Below are 23192 nucleotides of genomic sequence, written 5' to 3'. Positions count from 1 at the left end.
TGTGCAGGAGTTAGGATCTACAGAGATCCTAAGGGGTTGAGATAATGTACTAAGGATAAAATGAGTTTATGTAATAGAGGAATAGGAAGCAAGGCCCTTCTATTAAACAATGAAATGCCTTTCCAGAAATAGGCTTCTTAGCCTCTTACACATGACCCAACAAAAATCAGAGCCCACTGAGGGACTGGAGTTTCATTGTCCAGGCTTCTGTTATACTGGGATAGACAGACACTCTAACACGGAGGAAAACATTTAGAGATCTTTAAAAGGTCGGTAAGCATTTATTAAGCACCTACTATATACCAAGTCCTATGCTAAGTCCTAGGGATTCAATGAAAGGTAAATAACAGTCTCTACCCTCAAAGAGTTCACAGTCTCTTGAGGGAGAGAATTCTACCCCTAGGTAGAAACAAGATATAAATAAATAGATGATAGATAGATAGATAGATAGATAGATAGATAGATAGATAGATAGATAGATAGAAAGAAAGAAAGTTAGGTAGATAGATGATAGGAAATATATAACAGGGGCGGCTAGGTGGCGTAGTGGATAAAGCACTGGCCTTGGAGTCAGGAGTACCTGGGTTCAAATCCAGCCTCAGACACTTAATAATTACCTAGCTGTGTGGCCTTGGGCAAGCCACTTAACCCCATTTGCCTTGCAAAAACCTAAAGACATATATATATATATATATATATATATATATATATATATATATATAACATATAAATTGGAAATAATCAACAAAAGGGAGACACTAGCATTGAAGGATATCAGGAGGGTGGAATTTGAACAGGGACATGAAGAAAGTCAGGGAACTAAGGAGATGAGGAGGGAGAATATTTCAGGCTTTGAAAAGACATGAGGCCAGGAGATGGAGTGAAGGGTGAAGGAGGCCAGTATCACTGAATCATCATATCTGTGGAAGCAAGGTATAAGAAAAATGGAGAGATAAGAAGGGGTCAGGTTATAAAAGCCAAACAGAAAATTTTATATTTGACCCTGGAGATTAGTGGGAGCCATTTTTATTGAATTGGTAGGTAACTAGACATTATAAAGCTCAATTTAAGTTTTAGGAAGATCCACCTGACAGCAACAAGTTGGGTTAGAGAAGGGAAAACCTTGTGCTAGGCAGATCAATCAGCAGGCTGTTGACATAGTTGAGAGAGGTGATGAGTGTCTGAACCAGGATAGAGGCAGTGTTAGAGAGGGATATAGCGTTAATTAAGGTAGGCTCAACAGGACTTGACAACAAATTGAATATGGGCAATGAGAGGAAGGAAGGATATTGCCGAGGTTCTAAGGCTAGGTGGTTAGGAAGATAGTGCTGCTCTTATCAGTAAAAAGGATGTTAGAAAGTTTTTTGAGGGAAAGATAATGAATTCAGTTCTGGACATATTGAGTTAAAGATGACTATAAGATATCTAGTTTGAGCTGGTCATTCTATAAGTTGAAGGTGTAAGATGTAAGAGGAGGATCAGGAGAGAATTGGGGCTGGCTAATTAGATCTAAGAATCAACTACATAAAAACCAGGACCAGGTGCAGAGGTTAAAACCTGCTTGTTCAACCAGTGAACATCACTGTTTCATCCAAGACATCTAGACAATCTCCAGGATAACCAAGAAAGGTAACCTTTCCTCCCTCATAGAATAGGAATTCTTCTTGATACTTCTCATACATTCTATGAGGTTAGAGAAGTTTAGAGGCTTGGAGAAGGGATAAAAAGAAGAGGAGAGGGATCATAAAAAGGGAGTCTATCCTATTTGATTTCAGCCAATTTTCTCCCTTTGCTTTCTGAAAAACAATTACAGATTTAGTTTTTTCTTTTCCCTTTTCCCTTTCCTTTTTCCATTTTCCTTTTTCCCCTTTTCCTTCCCTTCCCCCCACCAATATTTAGTATATTTGTAGTAGATGATTGGGTGGCTAGTCCTGGATATGGAGGCTGTATGATGATCATGGTTGCCAATTAGTAGGAGGACTAGTTAGGAAAAGCCAAGATATGCACTAAGAAATATCAAAAGGATGGCTGGCATCTAAGCTGCTCACGGGTGAAGCACCTATATAGTGAGCTGACAGGTGAACCTGGTAGACAGAAAGGTAAAATTGGACCTAAGTTTCACAATAGGATCTTCAGCTCTTGAGCAGAGGTGCCATACCTAATAAGGATCTTTCCTTCTACTTCCTCCCTGTTTTAGTGTTCTGAATCGCACCCCTGCCAACCTGATCCAAGAGATCATTTTAGTGGATGACTTTAGTTCAGATCGTAAGTACTCAATTCCTTTGGGGGGGGGGAATCTCCCCAACCTTTTGCCAGCATAGTTGTGACTAGACCCCTGATAAGAGAGACTTGGAGCAGTTTGGATTTTGAGAGATGTCAAAAATGTATATAAAGTGTTCCTCCACTCTCTGGAAAGGCTGACATAAAGAACCCTTAAATTGTCTTGAGTTTCCTTCAGGCATTCTCATTTTTAGCTTTGTGGACATCATTTACTAGTATTACTATTATTAGTATTAATTCAAGTCATCATAGTTGTTGTCATCATCATAGTAAGTCATAGTAGTAGAGTGGATAGAGTGCCAGCCTCTGGAGTCAGAAAGATCAAAATCAGCCTCAAGTACTTAGGTGTAACCCTAGGCAAGTCACTTAACACTGTTTGCCTCAGTTTCCTCATCAGTAAAAATGAGCCAGAGAAGAAAATGGCAAACCATTTCAACATCTTTGCAAAGAAAATGGATTGTCTTTATCCTACTAGTATAATTTTATATTTGATGATCTGTTGCATAGGTAGATAAAATGATTGCTTTTTGTAATTGAGTAAGAGTTGAGATGTAAGCTCATTTTCTGTAGATTTCCTGATAGCACCTGGAGGATACCTCTATTAGCAGACAGAATGACAGGGATTCGATGTGCCTTTTCCCCTCCCCATATGACTTCAAATTCTTTCACTGGGCTTTTCCAAATAATCTGGAGATTATGAGTATTTCATATAGAGACATCTATTAAAAACATTATTCTTAAATTTTGGTTGGTCGTTGTGTCTGAGTAGTCTTGTCTGTAATGATGCTCCAATTCTGGTATTTATTTACTGAATTCTCAAGGTAATATTATTAACATTAGTAATAATAACAGGTATTTATAGAACTCCCCCCTCCCCTTATCCTCTTTTCCCCCATCTTCCCAAGTTACTTAAAACTATTGGAGATGGTATTCAGTTTTTCTTAATTAAAAAAAAGTCTTTTTTGAGAGATAGAGGATTTTTTTAAACTAAGAAAAATAGAATACCATCTTTTTTGAGAGACAATATGAGAAAGGCAGCACAGGATAGTGGTTAGTGAGTGGATCTTGGATTCAAGGAGACCAAAGTTCAAATAATAATAGCAGCTAGCATTTATAAAATACTTTTAGTTTTGAGCCTCACAACAGTCCCATGAGATACAGGCTTTATTATCTCCATTTTACAGATAAAGAAACTGAGGCTCAGAAAGATAACTGACTTACCCTGGATGATATAGCTAATAAAGGATTTGAGATGGGATTCAAACTCTGGTCTTTGTGACTGCAAATCCAACATTCTATTTACATCTCACCTCTAACAAATACAGCAATCCTGGACCTGATTGGATCTCATTTTGCAGACCCATAAGAGTCACTTCCTGACCATTTCCACACCAATGCCTTTTTGTGTATATTCTCCCCTACCCCTTACCTACTGTAGCTATGGGAATAATTATCAATTCAGCAAAACAATTTTTGAAAAGGATATGTCTATTAATTTGCTTTATGACTTGCTGTCCAAAACATTTCTTCCTGGCTATATGTAGTGTCTTCCCTTATTTGAAGATAAAGCTCTTTGAGGTCAGGGGCAACATGGTTTGGTTGTATTTGTATCCCCATTGCTTAGCACAGAGCCTATTACATAAATAAGTTCTTAAGTGTTATTTTTCATTCATTCACACTGGCAAGTCGCTTAGCCTCTCAAAGCTTCAGATAGCTTAAGATGCAGAGATGTTGCCAACTCACCCTGATTAAATAAAATTACAGAGCCCTGCAAGGTTTCTGCAGCACCTTTTACACATAAAATCGCATCTGATCATGATTCATTTATTTTTTTGCACCCAGTTCCATTGGCTTCTGCAAAGCTTCCTTCCCAGAAAGAGTGGGAAGGATGTAGGAGACACCAGTAATCTGATGTCTGGTTTTTATTAAAGGAACATCAGTAAATTATTAATACCTTCCAGAATAGGAAATGTGGAGACTGTCATATTTTCAGACCAACCTTCACAAGAGATCTTGAGTACTATCCTTTGTGCACATCTGCTCTTTAATGTCTGCTAGGAAAGGGCTTCATAGGCAGAAGGAAAATGGCCAGAAAGGAGCATCAGTAGGAAGATGTGCAGCCCTGCAGGCATAGCCATGGGGCTAGTTGATGATGAAACAGAAGCAGAGCTTCCCACCCTTGCCCTAGTTCCCCAACTCTGACAAGAAACTAAGTAATAGCTTCCATAATATTCAAAGCTTTGTCTTTACTGCTCATGCTCTGACATTGTAACTCTATATTGTCCTCACTTGAAATTCTTTTATAGCTGAAGACTGCCTGCTCTTGACCAGGATCCCTAAGGTCAAATGTCTCCGCAATGATCGGCGTGAAGGTGAGTCCTGCAGACCATGACCTCTTGCTCCTTCTCTTTTTCCATTTGTCCTTGCCATTACCTCCTGATCCTAGCTTGCCTACTCTCAGTTAATATCTCCAATCCCCTCCTTGGGTTTGAGCCTCAAAGGACTCAAAGGCCCATTTCATACCAGTGGTGGGTGTTTGCTACTTGCCCCCTCACTCGGTTCTACCACTTGTAAGATCCTGGAGGCTCCTACCTCCTTTGATTTGGAGATGCCAAGGTTTGAAAGAGTAGAAGTCCCAAAGTGGATGCTGTCCTTTGGCCTGTGGAGTTCAGTGGGTAGACAGCTAGCAATAAACCTTTAGGGACATAGTAAAATTGAAGTGAGGCAAACTCTAGCTGGTTTCTAGAGACATGCAGGTAGTTCTGGCATCCAGTTCCTTATCTTGGTTATAATTTCAATAGCCATAATTTTTTGATCCAGAAGGATTGACCTCAGAGTTAGGGCAAGAAGGTATTCAGCAGGTAGACTTGTGTTCTAATCCTGATTCTGTCACCAGTTTATAATATAACCTTTATCAAGTCATATCCTGATTCTGTGCCTCAGTATTTACTCCTGAAAAATGAGCCTATTATTCCCTGGCTAGGAAAAAAATCTAAATCTTTGAGTTTAGAAGTCTTTTTTTCTAAGGAATTTGAGAAGTTCAGAGGTTAGCAGCTGCTCTCATTCTCTCTATTCTTCCTTTCTTCAATTGCAGGGTTAATCCGTTCCCGGGTTCGTGGGGCAGAGGTAGCAACTGCGGATATTCTTACTTTTCTGGATAGCCACTGTGAGGTGAACAGTGAGTGGCTTCAGCCTATGCTGCAGAGAGTGAAGGAGGTGAGCTTACCTGCATATGGGAGAGATGACCCAAGATAATACACAATTCATTATCCCTTGAGTTGTAAAAGGCAATAGAGGGTGCCATAATACACAGACAGCAGGGCCTAGAGTTAGGAAGACATGAGTTCAAATTTAAACTCTGACACTTACTGGCTGTGTAACCCTGGAAAAGTCACTTAATCTCTATTTTCCCAAATTTCCTCATCTGTACAATGGGGATAGCAATAATAACCCCACCTCCTAGGGTTGTTGTGAGGATCCAAAGAGATAGTTTTGGTAAAGTGCTTACTTAGCACAGTGCCTAATACAGAGAAGAAGCTTAATACATACTTGTTCCCTTCCCCCTTCCTCCTTCCCCTTCCCTAAAGGCTACCATGGCTATGGGAGAAGATCAGAGGAGGCAGAGGACTGATCAGGGAAGGCTTCATGGAAGAGATGGAACTTGATCTTGGTCTTGAACAGAGCTGTAACTAAAGATTTGTTTCAGGGGAGCCAACACCCAGGGTGGGGGGAGCTCATGAGGTCCTTTCCCTCTCATGGGCACCTACCTTCCCCCATGGGTCCCCTGCCTCTTCCCAGGGTTGCCTTGGACTGACTAGAGTGGACAGTGTTCCTAGCCATTCACCTTTGGTCCTAAAAGACGAATAGTATTTGTGTAAGTGGTGGGGAAATGGTGAGCAGTGGACTAGTCAGAGAGAGGCATCCTCCTCCTTGGTATCCAGCCTCTGTTTCCCCAGCAGCCATCCCCTTTCCTTAGGTCCTTAGTCCACCTCTGTTTTTCTCCAGGACTATACACGGGTGGTCAGCCCCATCATTGATGTCATCAGCCTGGATAACTTTGCATACCTGGCAGCTTCTGCCGACCTTCGGGGAGGTGGGTACAGCTTTCCTGGAAGGAGCCCCCTGGGCATTAGAGTCTCTGACTTGATGGCCTTCCAATGATTCCCTATGGCACTTCATTCTTGGACTAATGATTTCCATTACAGAGACTAAATGAAGAGAAATGTAGTATTTTTGAAGACTTGACAAGAATTGCATAAGATAAATGCTGTAGTCTCTAAATCCTGAGGTAATCAGTGATCAAGAAGCTGGGGAGAAGGAAGGTTGTTACTATTGTTATTGTTACTAGTAATTATTATAAATATGATGATGACTTTTTTGGCACTTTCAATTTTATAAAGTGTATTCTTATAAACTCCATGAGGAAAGGACCGTGTCTCATCAGTCTTGTCTCTTTCCTCAATGCCCTGCCTCCCCCTGCCGTCCTCCTCCTTTTATTAGCTTCTTTGTTGACCTCAATAGTTTCTTGGTTAGCCAGTGTTCTGATACAGGAGAGAAACGGAGGTGAATAGAGTCCAGGAGTGTGTGGCCTGGTGTCTTCTTTGTTGTGCTCTTCCTCCCTACATATCTGTCCGTCCCTCAGGATTTGACTGGAGCCTTCATTTCAAATGGGAACAAATACCCATAGAGCAGAAGATGTCCCGGACAGACCCCACCCAGCCAATTCGGTAGGTTGGCTTCTCTCATTTCTGGACTGCAGATCTCAAAGGTGGAAAAAGAAGTTCTCTCCCTCTCAAGTCACTGTGTCAGTAACTGATTTTTCCAGAAGAAAAGAAAAGAAGAAGGAAGGGAGGGGGGAGGGAGGAAGAGGGAGAGAGAGGAAAGGAGAGAGAGGAAGGGGCGAATAGAGGGAGGGAAGGAGGGAGGGAGGGAGAGGAAAAAGAAGATGAGAGGAGAGGAGGGGAGGGAAGGGAGGATAAGGGAGGAGAGGGGAGGTTTGATCAATCTTAGTTTACTATAGACAACGCACTCTGCTTTACACTGACATTACAGATGCAGAAGTGATAGTCCTTTCCCTCAAGGATACCATAAAGGAAAATAGTCCATATAAGGCAGGGAAAGTGGTGGCCAGGGAGAGGTGTTTTGGACTGGAAAATCACCAGGTAGTGTAGCCACAGGCCCAATGGACCCTTTTCTGGAGACAATTGTAGTAATGATTTTATTTAAGTTCTCTAAGCAAGAGGTGGAAAGTAGGGAATAAGGAGTAGGTCTAGGGCAGACAGAGCAGCAAATGCCAGGGTGAGGATAGGGACATGGTCCAAGTTTAGGACTCGGTATCCTAACTCCTTCAGGCAATGGTCTGTGGAGAGTTGGTTTGGAAGGGTAGCAAAAGCAGTGACAGCAATGTGGAAAAAGAGGTAAGGTGAAGATGAGGATACCTTAGTCCTAGAGAATTCAAGCCTGAGTTTCTTAGCAATTCCAAGGCATTGTTCAAATGCTCTCTTTCAAATGATCCAGGTCCAAGTTAGATTGATACTTTTGGAACAGAAAATAAATAGGTAACATGAGTTTTTAACCATGTGGAGACAAAAGAGCCTGCTGTGTGCATCTTTCTCCTTGGGGAGTTGTGACAACCAGCATGTGGGTGATGCTGTAGGAGAGATCACTTGGGGGGTGAAGGGGGTGGGAAGAGGGTACTCCTGTCTTGTAGGCACCCTAGTGGACCTTGTTTGTGGATTATTTTCCCCTTTCACTGCCAGAACACCCGTCATAGCCGGAGGGATCTTCGTGATTGACAAGGCTTGGTTTAACCACTTGGGAAAATATGACACTCAGATGGACATCTGGGGCGGGGAGAACTTTGGTGAGTTAGAAAATAGCTTCTGCAACATTGACACACTCAGATACTGGGATGATAACTATAACAATTAGAACAGATGACATTTATATAGCATTTTAATGTTTGCAATGAATGAATAAAAAGCCCAGTTATTAAGTCCTTCTTCTGGACCAGACACTATGCTAAAGACTAAGAACACAAATAAAAAAGTGAGACAGGCTCTCTCCTGGAGGAGTTAATATTTTAGTTTGTTGATTGTTGTCCTTCATGCTAGAAGACCAGAATGACATCACTATATCAAGGTCAAGGTAATGCATCTGACTATGACTGATCACACCAATACAAACTTGGAAGGTTCTACCACTGGTTGGGCACAAATAATCTATATGAACATGGAGACATATCTAAATGTGAACATCTCATGTTTCTTTTGAGTTACCACAATTCTTCTTTGCTCATAGAGACCAGCATCTTGTTTGATGCAAGTAAGCCTTGCTGGATGGTCCTATGCCACAGTCTTCCATGTCTCACAATTGATTTCAAAATTCTTCAGAGAGATTCATTTCAATTTTAATAGCAATTAATGATTTCATTTTAATAGTGAGACAAAGTAGCTATAGGAGCAGTTAGGTGGCTTAGTGGATAAAATGCTGAGTCTGGAGTTCAGAAGACTTGTCTTCCTGAGTTCAAATCTGGCCTCAGACCCTTACTGTGACCCTGGGCAAGTCACTTAACCCTGTTTGTTTCAGTTTCCTCATCTGTAAAATAAGTTCATAGAGTCAGACACAACTGAAAAGACTGAGCAACAAAACCCAAGGGGATAGATGAGGTTTTTGGTGAGACTTCAAGACAAAATATTGGGGTACAACCCCAGTTAAGGAGTGTGATAAAAATGTTAATTTGGCAAAGGAGACTGAGAAAGGACAGTCAGACAGCAAGGAGGAGAACTAGAGGGGAGAGTAATGCTTTAAAAAAAAAAACAGAGAGAAAAGCGGATCCAGAAGGAGGTGATCAGTGCCAAGTGAAGGAAAGAGTTCCAAGATATATGAGGACAGAGAAAAGACTATTAGATTTGTCCATAAAGAAATTATTAGTAACTGCAGAATGGTATTCAATAAAGTTGGAAAACAGGAAGCAAAGAGCTAAGAAATGAGTGTGAGGAAAAGAAGTAGAGTGTTTGTGAAAACTCCCAAAGGAGACCATTTCAAGAATGGGAGGGAAAGTCATAGAGAACTTTGATCAAAGTTCTATGGCTGCCCCAATGGATAGGAACCACCTCAGAGGAGTGGAGCCACGGAGTAGATGCCAACTGGATTAGGAAGAGAACTGTGTGTGGTTTTGGGCAACTTTCCCCTCAATCAATCAGACTTTGTACGTCTCAGGAACTGACCAACTTGGGTGATTTGTTCCTCCTTAGCTCATGTCTATAATATGCTCCTGGACTGAGATTGGATGTGATGCAAAGTTATCCTATGAAGTTAAAAATTCCCCTTTTTCTAACAGCTCCCCATTTTCTTTAATATTTAATTTATTATAGCCAAGGGTCCAGATTTGGGCATTCATCCTGGCTGTGTGCATAATCCATATGTGTTTGCATGTATCTGTGATATCTGCACATGTATACAAGTGTGTATATCCAACATGAATGAGTAAAATAGCTTTATTAAGTGCTAACTGTGATGCTCAGCACTGCGGAAAAATAGATCATTTTTATTCTCAAGGCCTTTACATTCTAGTGGGGGTCTTACCAGCTATAGGAGGTTTCATCTACAATATGTGCAGATCACAGGAGTTGAGAGGGAGGGGATTCAGCTCACTTATCTTTTCTCTCCTGAAGTACTTCCCTCTGACCATTCCCTTCTCAACACTGAATTCTCTTACAGAGCTCTCCTTCCGAGTGTGGATGTGTGGTGGCAGCTTAGAGATTGTCCCCTGCAGCCGAGTGGGCCATGTCTTCAGAAAACGACACCCATATGATTTTCCAGAGGGTAATGCCCTCACATATATAAAGTAGGTACCCTAGAAGGGGGAAAGAAGGTCTGAGGGATGGGGCACTGGGAGGGAACCTAGCAGTGTCTCCTCTAATTCCTCTCTTTCCAGATGAAGAGATCAACTTCCAAAAATAAATTCTTATAATTCTTCCTTGTAGAGCAGGAATTGGGTTCATTCCATTCCATTCCAACCAGAAGGGCAGATAAGTGTGGGGCAAGGAGGATGGTAGATGTTACCAATATCTGCCACTCTTCTAGGGGTAGGAAATTAAAAGTGAAGTTCATTTGGCACAATTCAGGAAGATCTAGTCTGGATTGGTCCTAAACTTCCATCACCATTTACTTTTCCAATTCTGGCATGGTCTTGGGGACAACATGAGTCATATGACCCTATGCCAACAGAGAACCTGTCAACTTGCCTAAAGAGACAATATTGATGACACATGATAGAAAAAAAAAATCCATCTAAATACCTCCCATCCTCAAACATTTCCTCTATTATCCTGACTTTAACTGTGTACCAGCTCCTATAGGTTAGTTCAGTCCAACATATGCCAGATCCCTAAGCCAGACAGAAGTCTTTCCCTCACCCCCTTCTCTGGCTTTTTCAGGAATACCAAGCGTACTGCAGAAGTGTGGATGGATGAGTACAAACAATATTACTATGAAGCCCGGCCATCTGCCATTGGAAAATCCTTCGGCAGGTAAGCCCCAGTGGTGTGCCCTCTTGTTCTGCAAGGGACCTCTGAAAGAGGTCAGAGGTGGTGAATAATCTTACTGTAGCAATGAACAGGGCAGCTAGGTTATACAGTGGATACAGTACTGGGCCTGGAGAAAGGAAGACTCATTCTCCTGAATTCAAATCTGGCCTGAGATAGTTACCACATGTGTGACCCTAGACAAGTCCCTTAACCCTGTTTGTCTCCATTTCTTCATCTGTAAAATGAGTTGGAGAAGGAAATGGCTAACTTAAAAACTCCCAAAATGGAATGACAAAGAACTGGACTGAAAAATAAATGAAAAACAACCGCTTTATCCCCAATAATAACAATCCAGGAAAGACAATCATTTTAAATAGTCAAAATCCAACTCTTCTCAACTACAAATGACAAAGGGAAGATATTTAAGTTAGCAAATAGAGCTCTGGGACAAGGAAGAAGGGAAGAAGCATTTCTATAAAGCCTATCAGGTGCCAGACACTGTGCTAAGCATTTTACAAATATTATGTCATTTGAGCCTCACATTAATCCTTGAAGGGTTTTCTCATGGGCTATCATGATCCCTGTTTTCATAGTTGAGGAACCTGAGACAGACAGAGGTTAAGTGACTTATCCAAGGTTACACAGCTATAAGCATCTGAGGCTGGATTTGAATTCCAATCTTCCCGATTCCAGACCCAGCTCTCTATTTGAGATTTGGATAGGAAAAAATCCAAAGGTGTAAAATAGTAATGACAGGGCCTCCGTTGTTATTCAGCATATTGTATTCAGTTCTGGGAATGAATCTGGGAAATCAAAGACAGAGAAAATAGGATCTCTCTTTTTAGAGGGAGAGTGTTCACTCTAAAGAGCTAAAACAACACACACACGAAAAAGAAATAAATGCAGTGACAAATAACAAAGGAAAAGAACACTAAAATGATAGAGTGCTAAATAATTACAATGATCAGTTTTGATTCTTTAGAAGAAATGAGGAAATTTACTTCCCTCCTTTCTTTGGATTGATGAGGAACTATGGATTTAAGGGATGTGTGTGTGTGTGTGTGTGTGTGTGTGTGAGAGAGAGAGAGAGAGAGAGAGAGAGAGAGAGAGAGAGAGAGAGAGAGAGAGAGAGAGAGAGAGAGATGTGGCAGAGTATAGGGGGAGGTTTGGTATATGTGGAAATGACTATAATGTCAAAATAAATTAGGTTAATAAAAGATCAATATTTTTTTAAAAGATGTGAAATCTCACAAAAAAGTAAATTTTATACTAAGTAATAGTTTTTCTTTTTTTGTGGTTTTGTTTTTTTTACAAGGCAGTGCAGTGCCCAAGGTCACACAGCTAGGTAATTATTAAGTGTCTGAGACTAAATTTGAACTCAGGTCTTTCTGACTCCAGGGCCAGTGCTCTTATTCACTCCCAGCTGCCCCAGTATTAGTTTTTCAAAGCTAAGAAGAAATAGTTTTTTCTGCCCTCCAAAAATGTATTCATTACTTGTTCTACACTTCTAGTCCATCTCCTGTCTGCCAAGATATTGAAGACATTTATGTGTCACAACTCTGAGGGTGAGAGAGAAAATATTTTTGTTTCTACCTTCATTGAGAACAGAGGCCCCCTCTAATCCTGCCTCACAGTGTGGAGATTATTGTGCATCAACAGTCCATGGCTATGTTGAAGCATAAGCTCTGACCAGTCTGACTGACCTGACCTAGCAATGCCTGCTGTGCACCCCAGCTTAGTCAAAGAGATTCTTCTACCAACCCTGCCTCCCAGAACCTGTTTCCTTCCAGAGCAACTCATGAAACTGGCTTCTAAAATAAGGAAGGGCTATATTCTTGTCAACATATGGTTTAGGAAACATAACTGAAGATTTGATGACTGAAAATTGTTGTCTTGAGTCAATGGTCGGGATTCTGGGGGCACAGGATTGGAGCAACAGGTAGAAAAAGTAGAAAGGGTTGACCTGGGCAGCTAGGTGGTGCAGTGGATAAAGCACTGGCCCTGGAGTTAGGAGTACCTAGGTTCAAACCTGGTCTCAGACAAAACAGATATTTGCTTATATGTCTTTACATTAGATTGAATTCTCCTTGACAACAAATGTTATTTCTTTATAGAAAGTTGCATCTTTTATAATGCCTAGCAAAATTCTCTCTCTCTCTCTCTCTCTCTCTCTCTCTCTCTCTCTCCATATATATATATATATATATATATATATATATATATATGCATGTGTGTATATAATAAAATATTGAATAAATAAGAGAAAGAAAAGCAGAAAGTAAAATACTTTAATGATGAACTTGAAGAAAAAGAGGTAAAAAACCTTATTTTGGAAATTTATTCAAGTTTAAAAAACCTTCAAAGACCTGGGTTCCAATTTGAACTCTGTGTAACAATCTTTCTGGACTTCAGTGTTGTTATGTTTCAAATAAGTAAGTTGGATTAGATAAACTCTAAGATCTTTTCCATCTCTAAATCCCATGATAGTATTGTTCAGTCATTTCAATTGTGCCTGACTCTTCTTGGCCCATTTGGGGTTTTCTTGGCAAAGACATGGAGTGTTTACCATTTCTTTCTCCAGCTCATTTTACAGATAAAGAAATGGAGGAAAACAGGGTTAAGTGACTTGTCCAGAGTTACATAGCTAATAAGGGTCTGAGGTCAGATTTTATAGGCCAAGAGTGATTAAGTCTGGACCTTAGATTTGTGGTTTGGTCTGACTGTAGATAAGACCTGCTAGATATCTCCTAACAATCCCTGCCCCCTCACCCAGCTTCCTAGATTGATGCTTGTCAAATTGAACTGAATTTTCCTTTCAGTATAGCTGACCGAGAGGAGCAGAGGAAGAAGATGAACTGCAAATCCTTCCAGTGGTACCTGGAGAACATCTATCCAGAGCTCAAGTGAGTAGATCTCTCAAGCTTAAGTAGTATTTGACTATAAGTATTAATGATGTTATTGTAAAAAGATACCAGGTGGGGCAGTCTTCTGGGACTGATCATTTTATGGAAACCTAGAAAAGGAGCATGGGGAGTCAATGGCATCCTTCTTTCCCCTCCTCTTTGGGTTCTCCCCAAGTTCATAAATATCAACCTAGATGACTGACCTCTTGCTGTTGGTCTTGAACTTCCTTACCAACTACTAGATGAGAGTGAGGTGAAAGTTTACAGGGGATTTGAGATATTAAAGCAAAGAACTGCAGAAAAGAAGATATAGGCCCCTGGCGAGCGCCCCAAGCAGCGGACAGTGGCGGCGGGGCGGCGGCAGCGGGGCCGGGCCTGGCGGCGGGCCCGGGCCATACCCGACGCCTCCTACGACTTCTGGTCATCGGCGGCGGCTCAGACAGCCTGGCCAGCGGCCAAGCTCGGGGCTGTGCCGCCGTGGTGGAAAGCCAAAAGCTGGGCGGCACCTGCGTGAATGTTGGATGTGTGCCCCAAAATACGGCAGTCCACTCAGAGTTCATTTACGACCAAGAGGATTATGGTTTCCAGAGCTGTGATGCTAAGTTCAATTGGAGAGTTATCAAGGAGAAGCGGGATGCCTACGTAAGCCGTCTGAACACCACCTATCAAAATAACCTCACCAAGTCCCAAATAGAAATCATTCGGGGCCATGCAGCCTTCACAGGTGACCCTGAGCCCACTGTGGAGGTGAATGGGAAGAAATACCATGCTCCCCACATCCTGATTGCCACTGGGGGCTTCCCAGCCCTTCCCAGTGAAGGCCAGGTCCCTGGTGCCAGCTTGGGAATAACCAGCGATGGCTTCTTCCAGCTGGAAGATTTACCTAGGCGGAGTGTGATTGTGGGCGCTGGGTACATTGCTGTGGAGATAGCTGGCATCCTATCAGCCCTTGGCTCTCGGATGACCATCATGATACGGCATGACAAGGTGCTCCGATTTTTTGATTCTTTAATCAGCGCCAACTGTACAGAGGAGCTCGAGAATGCCGCCATTGAGGTCCTGAAGTACACCCAGGTCAAGGAAGTGAAGAAGACCCCCTTGGGCTTGGAGCTGACCACAGTCACGGCTGAGCCCAATAGAAAACCCACTGTCTGCACGATTCCCAAGGTGGACTGCCTACTGTGGGCCATTGGGCGCAGCCCCAACATCCAGGGCTTGAACCTAAACAAGCTGGGTATTCAGACCGAAGCCAAAGGACACATCCTGGTCGATGAATTCCAGAACACCAACAGAAAGGGCGTCTATGCTGTTGGGCATGTGTGTAGAAAAGCTCTCCTTACTCCAGTTGCAATAGCTGCGGGAAGGAAACTTGCCCACAGACTTTTTGAATGCAAATTGGACTCCAAGTTAGACTATGAAAACATCCCAACTGTTGTCTTCAGCCACCCGCAGATTGGAACAGTGGGACTCACGGAAGATGAAGCCATTTCAAAATATGGAAAAGAAAATGTGAAGACCTATCTGACTACCTTTACCCCCATGTACCATGTGGTGACTAGAAGGAAAACTAAGTGTGTGATGAAGATGGTGTGTGCCCTCAAGGAAGAGAAGGTGGTGGGGATACACATGCAAGGAATAGGGTGTGATGAAATGTTGCAAGGCTTTGCTGTGGCTGTGAAGATGGGGGCCAGAAGGGCCGACTTTGACAACACAGTGGCCGTCCACCCAACCTCTTCCGAAGAACTGGTCACACTCTGCTGAAATAGAGTCTTGGGGACCACTGCCAGATGATTCCAGATGCCTCTTTTCTTGTTCTTATTTTGTAGACTAAATTTCAGTCCAGTTCCCTTATGGTCAGGAAGATTTTCAATAAATAGTAGACATGAAAAAAAAGAAGAAATAGAAATAAAAAGTTGTGAGATTTATTTGTAATAAAACATACTAAGGCTTCCATATCCAAATGAGTATTAATCCCTTCATAGTAGACACCCAAATAGTCAATTATCAAAAAATCAAAATATTTCAAGAAGTTTTTCTTGGGAATTACCTTCAGTGTCTATTGTTCAATCCTTCTCTTTTCTCCCTCTTCCCCTCTTCTCACCCCTTTCTTCCTCTTTTTTCTCCTTGTTTCTTTTTCTTTTTATTCTTGTTCAGCTGTTTCAAATATGCCCAACTCTTCATGACTTAAGGCTACAAAGGCAAATGTATAATAGTTCCTAGTATCCACACACACACACACACACACACACACATACAAACTTTCTCTCTGTCTCTCTCTCTCCCTCTCCCCTCTCCCTTCTCCCCCTCCCATTCACTATGTTCTAATTACACTGGCTTGCTTTAGTCCATAAGTTTTCATTTCTCACCTTTGTTGACCTCATTCACATGCCTGGAATGCTCTCCTTCTTCATCTCCACCTCTTGGAATTTCTGGTTCTCTTCAAGCCTCAGTTTAAATGCCACCTTCCTCAAAAGGCCTTTTCAGGATCCTGTATTCTCTGCTATCCATCCTTCAAAATGACTTTGTATCTATTTTGTTTATATTTGTTTTTACTTATTTGTGCCCATACCATTCCCCCCCCAATAAATGGTAATTTCTTTTTTTGTTTTTGTTTTTGTCCCCAACACCTACTACAGTGCCAGGCCCATGAATTGCACTTTAATGTTTGTTGAGTGGCATTGAAGGAGCTTATATTATGTATTTGTTTAAAAGTGACTAATGATAACTAGTTTTTTATATAGGATTTTAAATTTCTCAAAGAGCATTATAAATGTTACCTCATTTAATTCTCACAATAACTTTGCAAAGTGAATGTTATTAATGTTATTATCTTCATTTTACAGATGAAGAAACTTGGGCAGGTAGTAGTGTATAGCCCAGGGCTATACACCTAGTGAATGTGTTTCTGAGCTAAGATTTGAACTCAGGTCTTATTGACTCCAACTCCAGAACTCTATCCACTACCTAGCTGCCTCAATAGTTGTACCTTGTCTATTATTTGGGTAAGAGACTCATGTGGAGAAAAGTAATGAAAGTGAGAAGGGAAGGACTTAATAGAGATGTTAATAGAAAGAGCACTAGATGTGAAGTCAAGGGACCTGAGTTTAATCTTAGTTTTGCTGCTCACTACCTGTGTGACCTCTGGCAGTTTGCCTCCCCTCCCTGTGCCTCTCTTGTTTCTGGAACTATAGTAATTAAAGTATTTAGAGAAGGGTAAACAGAGCTGGTATATTTTGAGAAACATGACCAGTATGATTCTGCAAGTTTACAGACAAATTGCACAGGGGGGTAGAATGAGGAATCAGATTTGATTAGGAAGTATGGTCATGGTGGTTTGGGGTCCTGAAGATCTTTTTGTTTACATTTATATGTTCTCCTGATAGCCTTCTCCCCTAGGAATAGTAGTTTGGAGCATATTTTTCTCCTCAAAATTAGGTTATGACACAAAGTTATGCCTGGAATCAACAGTAGCTGTAGTCATTACCCCTCCCGAAGGGTGTGCCTTTATGTAAGATTCCTGGAAATAAGAGGTCACTGTTCCCTTTACATAAGGGAAGTGTATAAGAAAAAGGGCCTCATGCCAGAGGAGTCTAGTAGTGGTAGCAGTAGTAATAGTAATAACAATAACAACTAATAGTTTTGTTTTAAATAAACATTATTAATAAATTATTATTATTAATTGTATTTTTGTAGTACTTTAAGGTTTGTATATCAGTTTCCTTTTACGCTTCTATGAGATATGTAGTATTCTATTATCCCCATTTTTACAGAGGAGGAAACTGAGGCACTGAGAGATTAAATGATACCCATAACTGTATAGCTAATAAGATAGAATTTGAATCCAGGTCCTTTGACTCTACATCTAATGCCCTTTTTACAATAAAGGGAGAAAATTCTAAGGGCAACACTCATATTGACACAGTTGATTATCCTTGTCTCTCAGAATCCCAGAGAAGGAGCTGATTCCTGGAATCATTAAGCAAGGAACAAATTGCTTGGAGTCTCAGGGTCAGGACACTGCAGGCAACAATCTGGTTGTCATGGGCAGCTGCAAAGGAGCTTCAAACAATCTTCTCATGACCCAGGTAAGCTGCTTGGCAAGTGGGTGCCACCCTTCTGGGCCCTGACCCAAGATAGCCTCATCCCCTGGACAGAGTAGGATGAAACCTTGAGAAAAGCTCTGGTTGATATTCCAACAGCAGAGTTGCTGTGGAAGGTGGGATGGGGGGGGGGGGTTGATCTTCTCACCCCTCTGCCTCTCTCTCTACCATCACATCTATTTCCCCAATAAGACCATCCCCACATTTCACACTTAGACTTTTTTCCCATGTGGTCCCCTTCTGCACAATACCCATCTCCTTCCCAGCAGCTATCCTTTGGGTAGCAGTGCTTATATGAATCAGCCTATGTAAGCTTCACCTTGAAGGCAAAAAGAAGGTCTGTTTGAGTGCCACCAGATAAAAGCATTCCCCCTTCATAACATGTATATGTTGGGATTCATAGAATTTTAGAGTTGGTGGAACTATTGAGAATTGAACTCAGATATCATGTTACACTGCCCAACTCCCTAGGTCTTCTGAATTCTACCTTCCTCACTAAATCATCAGTCTTGATATCTTGTACATTAACTTTATTTGTTCAATAATTTGTTTGTTTTTAGGATTTAATTTTTAAAATTTCAAATTCCAAATTTTCCCCTTCCTTCCTACCTTTCCCACATACATTGAGGAAAGCAATTTGAAATTAATCATACATATCATGAGAAACGTATATCCATATTAGCCATGTTATAAAAAAAAGAAAAGAAAAAGAAAGAATGAAAAAAGTATCCTTTATTCTACAGAGTCCATCAGTTCTCTCTCTTGAGGTAGAGAGTAATTTTCATGATGAGTCCTTTGTAATTGTCTTGAATCATTGTATTGCTCAGAGTAACCAAGTCATTCACAGTTAATCATTGTTAATATATTACTGTTACTGAGTACAATGATGCCTTTTTCCATGAACACTTTCTAATATAGGAACTAATGAGCAGATACCTTAAAATCCCCAAAGCATTAGGCATTTACAGAACTAACTCTCTCACCCCACCCTCTTTCTCCCTTTCTCCTCTCTCTCTCTCTCTCTCTCTCTCTCTCTCTCTCTCTCTCTCTGTCTCCTCTCTCCTCTCTCTCCCCCTCTCTATATGTACATATATAAGTACACACATATGGATCCATACACACACACATATATGTTTGTGTGTATATATCGTGGACAGATAGATGGTAGAGTGGAGCTTAAAATTAGGAAGACTCATCTTCATGAGTTCAAATTCAGCTTCAGACACTTACTGTATGACCCTGGTCTAGTTGCCTCAGTTCCTCATCTATAAAATGAGCAGGAGAGGAAAATAGCAAACCTTTTTAGTATCTTTGCTAAGAAAACTCAAAAAAAGAAGTCATAAAAATTTGGACATGACTGAAATGTCATCAGTTGATGGATAGATAGATCATGTATCTATATATACATATAATAAATATGCATATAGACACCCAACAAAATGCTTTGCAGAGATAGATACTTAATAAAAAGATAGAAAATTATATTGTTTTAGGGTCAGCTTCACATCAGCAAGGATTCAAGGATTCAGACAATAAACTTAATGAACTGACTTGATGGAAGCTTCTTGTGCTGTTGTGGATTCTAGTTCTCATAGTCCTTTTGAAGACTGACAACTTGATCCTTTCAAGCATTTTGCTTTAGTGCTATATGGACATAATTCATTTTGAGTTTATGGAACAGTTTTATTAGGGCAGTCAATTCAGTGAACTTCCTAGAGGAGATAGACCCTGGAAAATCAAGGGAGGAGAGCAAAATACTTGGATAGGATTCTTTCACTGGTCATATGCAATATTTGAAACAAGCATAGAACCAGGAGATATAGCAAACCCATTTTGTTTATCTAAATAATATAAAAGATAAGCATCTTCCAAAGAGTCCAAAGAGACAATAGATTCTTTCTGTTTTTTTCCTACTTGTAGGAGTGGGTATTCAGTGATCCTCTTATCCGGCAACAGGACAAGTGTCTCTCCATCACATCTTTCTCTACAGGATCCCAAGTCACACTGGAGGCCTGCAACCAGAAAGATGGCAGACAGGTATGTGGCAGCATATAAATCTTAACCTTTCTCTTACTCTGTAGATGACTCTGTCACCCCTTGTCCAGACTACAAAGTTGTTATTACCATTTGCAACATGAAATAAAATGAATAAGGCCTCCTAATGAGCTGAATGCTGTGTGAGTACTGCTGTCCAGAGTTCTTTTGAATAGATCAAGGTGAAGATTAGAGAATTATATCAGTGAATATTTGAGCTGGAAAGGATTTTAGGCATCAGCAAATCCACTTCCCCTATTTTTCAGATAAGAAAACTGAGGTTCGGAGAAAGGAAGGGACTTGTTCTTTTGTGGTGATAATAATGTACCTTATATTTGTATTGACCAAACACTTAAAAATGTTTTCACAGACATGACAGTTCTTATCGTCACCCAAATCTCTCTTGAGGCTCAGTTAATGCTCTGATTAGTGGATAAGTCTCTCCTGGTCTCCCTTTCAAGGTTGAGTACTGCTATGTTGTAATGGAAAAAGAATTGGACTGGAGTCAGCAGACTGATTTCTAATCCTGGTTCTATCATTAATTAGTTGTGTGACTTTGGGCAAATTACTTAATCTCTGTAGGTCCCAGTTTCTTTATCTGTAAAATGTGGGATTTGGTCCAGGTGATCTAGAAGATTCTTTTACAAGCAGGGGTATAATGCCAAATGTTTAACAAGTATCTTTCAAGGAAAAAAAGGTACACTTGATAAATTTTTAACTTTAATCTGCATTAATAATGCTTTAAGTCAAAGGTTAAGTGACACAGAATAGCACCTAGAGTCAGGAAGACCTGAGTTCAAATGTGATGTCAGATAGCTGTGTGACACTGGATCATCACTTAACTCAGTTTCCTCATCTCATCTTCAATTAGTTGGAGAAGGAAATGGCAAATTACTCTAGTATCTTTGCCAAGAAAATGACCCCAAATGGGGTCATGAAGAGTTGGACATGACTGATACAACTGAATGACAGAAATCAGCAAAACAGTATAGCAGGTCCTGATTTGTAGTGTTAGTCAGTTTCTAAGGTTTAAATGCTCACACTGAAAATTTAACAACTGGCTCTCCAGGACCATTAGAATTAGCTTCAGTATATCCCTGCCAAGGGATAACTCATCAATGTTTCGATGATCTCTTTTAATCTGTCTAGAGACAGCTTAATAGTATAGAAGACTGTCAGAGAGCTATAAGTTCATGTCCTACTTCAGAAACTTACTTGATGTGTGATTCCAGGCAAGATGCTTAACCTTTCTTAACCTCAGTTTCCTCATTTGTAAAAGGGGGATTATCATAGTACCTCTCAGCTTTGTTGTGAGGATCAAATGAGATAACATATATAATGTGCTTTGCAAGTCTTGAATTACTAAATAAATGCTAGGTATTATCTTCATAGCACTCCTATTTTAAAATGAAGCCAAGTATAATTATAGATGAGAATACTGAAGCTCAAAGGTGAAATAGTTTTGCACAAAGTTAGAGCTTTTCTCCTAACTCCCAGGCTAGTGTTCCTTTCCATTCACCTATCTATTGTTTCTCAGATGCCTTCTCAGTAAAGATAATGTTTGTTCTTCATTTTCAAAGAAGATCATGACATCAGGGAGATGATGCCATGACAAGCACATGAATTGGATTTGAGTTGAAGGGGTGCTATACTAAGTCACCAGCCACACTTTCTCCTCCAGAGCCATCTGAGTCCAGTCCCAGATATGGATTAGGACCAACTGGAGATGGCCCTGGATGCAAGGCAGTCAGGGTTAAGTGATTTGTCCAAGGTCATACAACTGGTAAGTGTCAGAGACTGGATTCGAACTCCCATCCTCCTGATTCCAAGGCCAGTGCTCTATCCACTGGGCCACCTAGCTGCCCCAAAATGGATTCTAGAGTTAAAGAGAGAAAGTACTGGTACAAAGATTTCCCTCTGATGGGAGAGGGTCCCAGATTCTGTTTTTAAGGAGAGGGTCTAGGAAATCCACTGTCATCATTTTAATTTGTACTTAAATTTGTACTTAATTTGTACTTAAAACATTCCAAATACCTTAGGGCAAACCATGTGGCTTAAGTACTTAATAACATGTCCTGATTTTATAAATAATAAAAGTTGTACAGAATTTGGTAATAATTTCAATCAAAAATCATTATGAGTGGTTATGGCTGGACCTTAGGTGACTGAATGTATTTTGTATGTTTGTGAAATACATGATTAAAGAACTGTCTTGGAAGTTTGTCACCATGTTTCCTAGTATAGGAAAGCTGAATTTTTTCCTGGTACCTGGTAGGACATTCTGGGTAAGCCCTAACACTTCATATTCAAGTTCTCAAATAACAAGATATTTGAGTCATTTTTATTTCCCAACAAATGATTTATGTAATTATGCAATTTTTAAAAAAATTTCATGAAAGCAAGTAACATATCTGCTTTGTGGCAACTACAACAAATGAGTGGTCCATGAGTCAAAATTGGCTAGGGGCTTTTGACAGGGACTTTCTCTATCACAGGATCACACAGAATCTTAGAATTGGAAGGCATTCAAAGGCCACCTAACACAATCTATAATTGAACAAGAATCTCTTATATCATCATCAAGAGGTGGCCATCCCATCTCTGCTCTAAGACTCGAATGAGGGAGAAATTGTTACCTCCAGAGACAAATCATTTTAGCATAGCTCTGATCATTGGAAAGTTTTTCCTTAAAGCTAGGCAAAATCTACCTCTCTGGATTTTCCATTCATTGCTTCTAGTTTTCCTCTTCTGGAGTTCAAGCAGAACAAGTTTTATCAATTTTCCTTCAACTACTTGAAGATGTCCATCATGTCCCTCATTAAATATACTCTTTTCCAGGCTCAACCACCTATTTTCTCAATCAATCCTCAGGTTTTTCACCATCTTGATTGCTTACCTTTGATTGCTCACCAGCTTATCAGTCTCACATTATACCAATCCTTCCTACCTTCCTTCAACTCCTTCTAAATCCCAATCTACCCTGCTCCCTTCTAGGCCAACAAACATCCCTCAGTGTATGGAAGAAGCATTCACTATTTTTCTCACATTTTTAACGAGATACCTCTCTAGTGCATCCAGAATAATGGAGGAATCTTCATGGTCACCCCAATAGTTCTCTTCTTTGAGATTGATGCTTCCTCCTTTTCAAAATTTAACTTCTTCCTCTTATCTCCAGTTCATATACATTAATTTAAGGTTCTCCCCCATCAGTACCACAGCTCCTGTTCCTCTACACACAATAGTTGAGATGAAACCTGTGCCGGAACTCTATACAACAATATACCTTCTTGCCTCTTGGATCAGGAAATTCCCATATGTCCTGTTCTGGATAGAATTACCAGGAG

At 40.6% G+C, this 23192-nt stretch overlaps 1 protein-coding gene and 1 pseudogene across 1 annotated transcript in view; both read left to right on the top strand.

Annotated features, from left to right (window-relative positions):
- GALNT16 (polypeptide N-acetylgalactosaminyltransferase 16) overlaps window positions 1-23192 on the top strand; it is a 122547-nt gene that overhangs the window by 84938 nt on the left and 14417 nt on the right. Inside the window, exons 4-14 of the mRNA XM_074236040.1 lie at window positions 2198-2265; window positions 4587-4652; window positions 5375-5496; window positions 6286-6373; window positions 6923-7007; window positions 8040-8143; window positions 10003-10129; window positions 10722-10814; window positions 13631-13714; window positions 17658-17799; window positions 19735-19851. Of these exons, the coding sequence (XP_074092141.1) occupies window positions 2198-2265; window positions 4587-4652; window positions 5375-5496; window positions 6286-6373; window positions 6923-7007; window positions 8040-8143; window positions 10003-10129; window positions 10722-10814; window positions 13631-13714; window positions 17658-17799; window positions 19735-19851 (1096 nt within the window). The remainder of the gene's footprint in view (window positions 1-2197; window positions 2266-4586; window positions 4653-5374; window positions 5497-6285; window positions 6374-6922; window positions 7008-8039; window positions 8144-10002; window positions 10130-10721; window positions 10815-13630; window positions 13715-17657; window positions 17800-19734; window positions 19852-23192) is intronic.
- LOC141520510 (glutathione reductase pseudogene) lies at window positions 13909-16348 on the top strand (annotated as a pseudogene).

Source organism: Macrotis lagotis, chromosome 4, assembly GCF_037893015.1.
Source record: "Macrotis lagotis isolate mMagLag1 chromosome 4, bilby.v1.9.chrom.fasta, whole genome shotgun sequence".
Taxonomy (NCBI): Eukaryota; Metazoa; Chordata; class Mammalia; order Peramelemorphia; family Peramelidae; genus Macrotis; species Macrotis lagotis.
Note: the sequence above shows the minus strand (reverse complement) of the source record. Positions and strands in the feature narration are given on the sequence as shown.